We start from the raw sequence: 9,041 nt of genomic DNA on the forward strand, positions 1-9,041 counted from the left end.
AAACGTGTATCCACAGACTCCGTAGGAACTCACTTTTCTCTGGCTATGGCACATTCTTTAAAAGTAAGAAAAATTAACAAAGTGCATTTCCTAAAGTGCTACTATACTGCTTTGAGGTAAAACATTAAGAGCCCTATAACGAGGGTCTCCTCATGGGCTCCATTAGCCAGAGTTTAAGCACAGCGAGGTGACAGCCGAGGCCTTTCATTACAGTTAATGGATGTGGGTGAAGTGCAGACGAGGTCTGGCCGTGACCCTGATGGGGCCTGACGTGTCGGAAGTATCCAGTGCGCGTCTGCGTCATGCCCCCCACCCACTCTGTCATGATTCAGTGTGTGACCCACCACACCTCGGCAGCTGCCACCATCAGAAGGGCGTGCTGTCACTCTTCCTCATCGGCGTTACCCCCAGTCATCACACTGCCTCAGAGGATCTCAGAGATGGACTCCACACCGCACACACTTGATCTCACGCTACTTTTTTTCCACATTATTACATGTACTCTATCATTATTATGACATCATTTAGCTTTGAAATACTGTAGAAGTGTTTATCAGGATGGAGCAGCTTTACACAATAGCTTCTGATGAAGCGTGTTTTCGCTCTTTTGTTTACCGTTTGACCTTCACATTTTCAACAAATAAAAACACAGTTTGTGGTGTTGTTTTCTTTTGAGTTCATATGAATATCCCCTCCAGCTGTTTTAAAACTGGCCTGTCTCCCTATAAACACAGCTTCACTTTTGTTTTGCAATCTGTTATGTCACTTTTGTTAATTGGAAACACTATTGTTTGCTGCCTCCTCATTGTTCTCATGTAGTTTATTACAACATGTTGATATTTCATGTGTTTTTGTGATGGAGCTCAAACAATGATGCATTAAAAGGTCCTTAATCTTTTCTTTTTTGCTTCACGTATTGAAGAAAAATAGCATTCAGAAAGCAGCTCATCTTTGATTTCCCCTAAGCAGCAGATCTTTTTCTCATTGTTACTGCTCTTCCATGTTGAGGGAAAACATTTTATTTACGTTTGTGCAAGGTGAGCATGATCAGTGACTCAAACTCAGAAGTCCATAATCGGACAATGGAAGCCTGAAAAAAGTTAGAAAAGGAAAGTCTTCTTTGCAAAATTGCACATAAAATTACTATATGTGTTGGGTCTCACATTGTCGTATTTGGCAGTTTTTAAATTTTTTTATTTTTTAGTAATTTAGGGGAACTTTTTGTGGAAAAATAATGTATTCACCCAAACATTTCTGGTCTTATTCATGCACTTTCAGAAGTAGTGTAAATCCATTCAAGAGCTGCACAGCAGTCTAGTAGCAACAACCTTGATTCGATCTGGGCTTGGGGTTTGCATGTTCTTTCTCTGCATTCTCCAGCTTGGTGCCACGACCCAAAAGCAGGTTTAACGTTGATTGCCAACTATTAACTGGCTTTACGTGTGCATGTGATGGTCTGTGTTTGGAGTGACGACCTGTCCAGGGTCTAACACGACTTCACCCAGTGTAAGCTGAGATCGGCTCATGCTCCCGTTGAACTCAAGTTGGGAAAATGAGTCTAGAAGATGGATGGAAATCCTTTTAGTTCTTTCAGTGCTGTGTGTTTGACTGTGTGTGGATTTAAAGATGCAATTCTTAAAGGATAATCTTAGCAGAAACTGATTTAGTTCAAACACAGACAGCGCAGCTTGGTCTGCGACCATAAAACGTTATTTGGTCTTACCAGTGATCGTGCGCTCTGACAATGACATAATTTGCTTTTCTGATTTCACATCAGATCGTATAATCTTCCACCTGTGTGACTGGGTTCAAGAGTCATAAGGTCAGACGCTCAGTCCTGACTCAGATGTAGCTGCCTGTACAGATGAATGTCTTGGTCAATGGGTCAGGCATTGGGCGGATCATACATTGCCAGAACAGCTAAGCGGTACTGGAAAACACATCTGTCAAAGCCATCCTGTAAACAGAAACCACTGCACTGTTTACAGGTCTGCCAATTGTATTCTGCACACAGAAATGTGTAGGGATGACATGAGAGGTGTGTATGTGTGTGTGTGTGTACAATTGTGCTGCTGTGCGTGATGAATGGACTTCCTGTGTGTAGCATAGCACGCGCATACCTTGGCCGTGGTTCTGAAAGCCGGTCATATAAACACAACAGTGCGTGTCATCACTGTTTACATCACAGAACAACTTTACTGAGGCGCTGGCAGCTCGGCGGAAACCAAGTGGCTCGGTTTCCAGCGTGATAGTGAATGGATGCTCGCCACCGCCAGTACGGGAAACCAAACCTTGCAGCCAAGCAGCCCTTTTCAGAGAAGGATCAAAATAGCACCAGGCAGCATTGTGTAATGTGTTCTTCTCTTTTTTGTACAGTGCAACAACAGAGCCCTCGAATCAATACTCCTCCCTCACATGCTGCTGAGAGAGCGCACGGGGCGGTTGGTCTTCTTTCCACTTCATAGTTTACCACATGTGACTGTGTGAAGTGGTTTCACTGAGAGCTTCGGCGACTCAACTGTGGCAGACTGAGCGATGAATGCTTTTTCTGTCTGCGAGAAGCTGATAGCCTCTGTGATCACACACTGGACAGCTCGCTAAGGTAATTAAAGGGCCTCGGCCCAAATTAGATTAACTGGCCACATCTAGAGGCAGACTATGGACTCAGCTCGCTGTGTTGTTATTATTTCTGTTTTACCCACAGCAGCTCTGATTCTCGCTCATTAAAATCAATCATAGATTTTTGACACAAAGTGTGAGACGTTAGGAAAAAAAGCTAACATTTATTTGAATCTTTAGTGTCTATTAGGGCTGTGAATAAATAAAATATCTGACCATACAGTGATTATTTCAGGATGTACATGGATCTGTTATAAAACCATAAAAATGAATCATTTTCTAAGGATGTTTATTTGTACCTTCTGATATAGTTATACCTGTTATACATACTATACCGTCAATAAAAATCATCTAATTACACTAAAAGGTAAACAAGGCCAAAAGATGTATGCCTGACCTATATGTACATAACCAAATACACAATACATTTACATGGTTATATGCACATACCTGAGCATAAATCAATAATGCAGGTTTCTTCTACTGGAGATCCAGGTTTTGATCCATTAAAAAAACAAACAAACAAACAAACACAGCCTATATGTTAAAATGCAATAATGCTGTATTGATTTAAACCGGCTGACGGATGGCAGTGATGTTAAGCGCTGTATGTCTGTGAGACATGTTCAGGTCTGGAGCTTGTGTCCTATTCATTTAACAAACTATCTATGCCAGTGTCATCCACACATACAGGCAGTGGCCTCAAGAGCTGTCCGAGGTAAGGGTGACACACACTGATTTAAGGCATAACAGATGGCCTAAAAACAAAAATAAAAAAGAACGCATAGTTAAGGGGAAACAGTGTTCATCGAGGAAAAACATATCTCTCCTCTTTTCTCAGCCATTAAAGCAAGATATCAGTTATGTGCAGTTCAGCATCCATAGGGGGCTCTGCTTGTTGAAGAAGAAGAAGAGGAGTGTTTGTGTGATCCGACCTGCGGCACTGAGCATGTGAAACACTCCTTTCGGGTCTGTGAGGATGAGGGATGAGGGATGAGGGAGCCAGCGGGGTGGGGATGAGGGACGAGGCCCGATCAGCCTCCTGTCGGGGGAACAGCCGCGGCGTCCGCCGGAGCCTGCTTGGGGTCGGGTCTGTCGGTGGCCCCCCTCTCCTCCTCGGACGAGGACGAGATGTAGCGGCCGGCCGCGGCTGGCGACGACGCGTGCGTCCCCGGTCTGGAGGACGAGTAGAATCGCTCCTCGTGCGCAATGTCCGCTGCTGTTGCTCCGGGGGAGACGGCCGCGCTCTCGGCGGAGTCATCCCACCGAAAGGTCGCGGAGCCCTGCCTGCTGTGGTTGAAGGAGAGCAGCCTGGTTTGCGTGGAGTTCCACTCTGTCACATTGCTGCTGCTGCTGCTGCTGATGGAGGTGTTGGTGGAGGTGTTGGCGGTGGGGGTGACCTCCTCGGGCACCCACGGCTTACCGGCCGAGGAGGACGCACTGGTCGGCTTCCAGATCAGGCTGTAGTAAATGGCCAGGATAATGGCTGCTAAGGACACGGACAACACATATGCAAAAACAGTGGCTAGTCTCACCCACTTCTTGTTAGTCTTAGCAGCCATCTTTGCCTTTTTGTCCCCCGTGTAAGTCGCAGGTTTGCCCCTCTCCATATTGGGCATGAAGTCCCGCTCTCTCATGTTGCCCCTGTTTTTCCCTCGATGCTCCACCACCCCCTCCGTCTTGAAGGCTTTCTGTTATCCACAGTCCAGGAGAAGAGGAAGACGAGGAAGATGCTGAAGCACTTTGGACCGCAGGAAGATTTATTATGATATTTCTAATCTATTTTGTTGCAGCTAAATGGACTGCTGGTAATGCATCTCATCCTCGGTGCCCGGCGCAGCGCTGCGTTTCATAACGGACATCCAGCATCCATCCACGGGCTGATCAGCATCCGACAGCGGCGGGACAAAACGTCTGTCCTGTTGTGCGAGCTTTCCCGGGAACAGCTGGCTGTGTAGGCCCACGGCGAATCTGCAGTATACGATGTTTGATGTCATTAATAAAAAAAAAACCAAAACAAAACAAAAAACGATTAAGTGAGATCATACGGTATACACAACTGTCTGTCTTATCCAGCAAATGAAGTGGCTGGCTCAGCTAAAAATACTGGAGAGGGGGCGGGCGGTGGCTCTTAAAGAAGCAGCAGCTGTGCAGCAGCCCGAGAAGAAGCCAAGAAAAAAAGAGAACGAAATCACCTCCACATCAGGACGCACATGGAGAGCAGGATGTTGTTGTAGGGAGGATGAGCGCCCGTCCCAGTGACGCTGGAGAGAGTTTGCACTGCGCGCACCCAAGTGGAAAGGATGATATGCGCACCGAGTCAACACATCGTTATTTTGATAAACCCTCGTGAGTTATATAATGACTTCCCATTCAAGAGTTAAACTTGTTCCAACATCACATACATCTGACTCGTTTTGGATCATTTTTACACTTTGTTACCTTTCGGCTGCTCCGCAGACACAGTGCGCGTCTTTTCAGCACCACGGACAGCGACAGTGATCCTGCAGTGCGCATGTCAGGTGAGGCAGGTGAAGGAGGAAGACGTTCAACCAGGGTTTATATAGAAATGATAATAATTCAGGCTGGGATCCCGATTTTCAGAGGAGGGATACCAAATACAATGAAGACAACATAGTTTATCTCTAAAATCTAAGCTACTAACAGGAATTAAACTCTTATTTCTCAATCTTGCTTTCCCCCCCATTCTTCATTAAAAAATGTTGCATTCATTAGTCTAAATTTTCTTTTTTTGTCTTGGCACTGTATCAAGTACCTGCCTGGCAGGTTCAATGTGGAATTCCAAATGCAATAATCTTTTTCTGCAACCTTGAACTCACCAAGAGCTGTTCAGCTCTATATCTTTGTAAAATTCACAAAGGAAATGTCTCACAAACTTACAAATATCTGGTAAATATTGTTAATTGCGAGAAAGAAAGCAATCAGGAGAAATTGGGGAAAGAAAACACAAACAAAAGATCATGGCTAAAGAGCATGCAAGACAACGTTTTAATGGAAAAGCTAACACAGATACTAAGTGTCCAAGAAGCACAACTGGAAATAGATGGAGGAAATGGGCTGAAAGGTAAACTACTGGACTATAAACAATGAGAACTGCAAGCCGTTGTCTAAAGGCTAGAATAAAATGAAAGTATATCCCAATTGTCATTCCTTCTTTGGTATGTATTTATGTTTGTATATGAAAAATATGTTTTCTAATAAAGATTTAAAGGGGACATATCATGCTAAATCCACTTTTTTAGCCCTTAAATGCATTTTGTTGTATATTTAGAGTGTTTAGAAGTACAGAAAAGTTCAAAGTAGTCTCTTCAGGTGCTCCGTTGATATCTTTATATTCTGTTTTGGTCATATTTTGCGATCGGTTTCGATTTTTCTATTCTCTATTACGTTTTTTGAACAATGACGTCACAGTATTCTCAGCGGAACTGCCAAATTAGGACATCGACATTTCGAGCAATCCGCCATTTTTGTTTCTCGCTGCGATTTTGTAGTCCAACCGAAGTTACGAGAGGATAAGTCGAAATGTTCGGTTGTTGGATGTAGTAACCCACAAGCTTCGTTACACCGTCTCCCAGCATCAGAACCTTTTCCAAGTGCCTGGTTGAGTTTTATTTTTCACAGAAATGTACCCACATCTGTGGGTAAGGTCATTTTTGTGTGCGCGAATCACTTTAAGGACGACTGCTTCAGCAACCTCCGCCAGTATAAAGAAGGATTTGCCGAAAGACTTCGTCTGATTGAGCGGTCAGTTCCTTCTATCTATGGAGACGACGAACAGAGCACTTCGGTAAGCTGTATATAACGCTAAAAAGTGTGATGATAAGACGTCCCTGTCATTGTTTTGTTAGCATTAGCAGTTGCACCGTCTTCATATGTTAGCGCTGTGTGCTCGTTTTAGATTATAATGTAGCTTCTGTGTTAAATAGTCGTTGTAATACAGGCAGTATTGTAGTCGTGGGCATGGATGGCGAAGTTAGTGTAAATATAGTAACACACCATTGCGTTACATCCATATGAAGACGTTGTTCTGTAGGTGCATCATCGTCATTTTCATCTCGCTCCGCCGGGTCCGACTCTGGCTCCAACATGTATGGCTGGATGGACAAATCTTCCGTTGTTGACATTTTGTAAATAATGTGTGAATATAAAGTTTCTGCGCCGCTAGATAATTGTATCTGTTCTATCAAACTACAAAGATGGCCGAACACGGTGACGTTGAACCGAGTGTCACCTCTGCAACCTGGAGAGGAGGCGGGGTATGAAGTGTTTCATTTGCATTTGAAGAGACCGCCCCAAAACGAGTTGCTCTCAGAAGCGCATCAGAAAAGGGGTAGAAAAGGGGCCTGTGGAGCTCTAATAATGAGGAATTTAGACCCAAGCATTGCAGTTTCGCGTTGTATAGACCACAACTGTATGATTTATATGTAAAAAGGAAGGATTTAAAAGCATGATATGTCTCCTTTAAGTGGAAAATAATACGTTTTAATTTTCAACTGTCAACATCCTCACCCCATTGAAAACTATAAAGCAGAATCTAAACCAGCTTCAGTAGAGTAAATCAAGAAAAACTGTGTAAAACCAGCTTTACACCATGATTGGTATGAATTATTGAGAATGAGAGGACGGGTTAGCTAATCACTGTTTCTCCCGCTCGCCACCATGCATGAAATTACAGCAGCTCGAGCTGGCAGCGCAGCGCAAAATTAATTTATAAAAAAGATCTTTATTCCAAATAGATACAAGGATTCTACCTCCAGTTGTGTGTAGCAATGTTTTGCCTGGGGAAAATGCATTTGTTTAATGTCTTATAGTAAATAGTTTCTCCTTCAGAGGGCATCAGGGAAATCCAGTGACGTCCGGCGATCTCAACATAAATCACAATTATGAACAAAACAAATGTCTTTTTAGAAAATGTACAATTTATAATTCATATTGTTACTGACCTACATCATTTTGCTCGAACTCAGTGGTTATTTAAGGATTCAGTTCTTGAATATGAATATTTTCCAATCAGTGGTTCATTATCTGTCTAATTAAAAAAAAAAAAAAGTGAGTGTCAACATGTGAAAAATGATGCAGGCCGTCCTCCTACAGGCATCCATGTGATGACCGGAACTCTGACTGTTGTTATTGCTGCGCTTTATGATGTAGGGATGGGAAGAGAGATGACCAGCTGTATTTGATCTTGCTTTTCTTTCAGTTGAAATATTTTCAATAAGAACAGAATGATTTTGAACATACTGACCCTGTGTTGGTTGACCAGATGTCACATTTCTGTTCCCTGACAGGCCGACTGTTTGAATTAGATGTTGCACGGTCTGAAGGTTTATTTGAATGATATCCAAATGAGCGAGGATGTTTTGTTGAAACAGCAGGCAGTGGCCTCCAGTGGGAAATCACACAATGACCATTTGATTTGATAAAATAATGATGCTGATGAGGATATTACTTTGTGTTTAAAAGTAACTACATCAGTTGTTTCCTTTGTGTTTAGCTATATGGTAATTTATGAAAAAGTGTGATCATGAACTGTTTCACTTATACACAAAATACACAATCAAATAGAGCTGAATACTCAATGCTAAATAATTGAGGAGGTCTTGCTTGTGTCAGATTTAGAGGATTTGTAACAATATGGCCAGACTTGATGGTTCTGCTTCACAGTTCATATAATAAAGTGACCAGTACTGTGTTTTGGTCCTGTGCTTTTGCTAAGTATCTCTTTCTTCCGTTCAGTGCACCTGATTAATGCATCCAACTTAACAACATGACAAATAAAACAAAAACTGCACTCATTAAGCATGAAAACTGGAGAAAAAACAATGCACACAAGTTCAAACAAGGAATCTATCTTATCTAGATTTGTCTTTTTTTAATTATGCACAAAATGTTTGATTTGATTCAGATTGCCAATTTATCCTGACATATAAATCGTGACAACAGTAAAAACTAACCAGGTCTTCAGCTCATTGGGGTTGAAATTGACAAAAGTACAACACTGGGTGCTCAGTAAAGATTTTTTTGACATTACGTGGATGGGAGTAGATTTTGCTCTGAAATATTCATATACCATTAATGAAGACTTTTAATATGTTTAAGCTTCCAGTACTGCAAACCCCAGACCATCGGAGAAGCTTTAGACAAGCTGGATGGGCTCTCCCTGTTGAATTCAGGTTATTGCATCCAGATTTTCTTAAGCATAATTAAATTTGAATTCAGCTTCCTGAGGCCATTCTAAACGAGCATTAGTGAATAAAAGATGGCAGTGTTATTGCAGCTTGTTCACATATGGCCTCATCTATGCATGGGGCATCTTTAACTTACATTTGTGGATTGCAGAGTGGTCTGTGTTCACAGACAGTGATCTCATGCAGTGGTTTCCTGTACAAAATGATGTCTGT

The 9,041-nt window shown here is 42.5% G+C and overlaps 1 protein-coding gene across 1 annotated transcript; it reads right to left on the reverse strand.

Moving 5' to 3' along the window:
* Nucleotides 1-2,761: 2,761 nt before the first annotated feature.
* LOC308119480 (uncharacterized protein) lies at nucleotides 2,762-4,699 on the reverse strand. The gene has a single exon (XM_080479504.1). The coding sequence runs from the start codon at nucleotides 4,254-4,256 to the stop codon at nucleotides 3,654-3,656; it is 603 nt and encodes a 200-aa protein (XP_080335630.1). The 5' UTR covers nucleotides 4,257-4,699; the 3' UTR covers nucleotides 2,762-3,653.
* Nucleotides 4,700-9,041: the final 4,342 nt, after the last annotated feature.

This window comes from Lipophrys pholis (assembly GCF_963383615.2).
Source record: "Lipophrys pholis genome assembly, chromosome: 14".
Taxonomy (NCBI): Eukaryota; Metazoa; Chordata; class Actinopteri; order Blenniiformes; family Blenniidae; genus Lipophrys; species Lipophrys pholis.

Coding starts and splice junctions, on each gene's coding strand:
- LOC308119480 (XM_080479504.1), bottom strand. CDS start 4,256: ATGAGAGAGCGGGACTTCATGCCCAATATGGAGAGGGGCAAACCTGCG.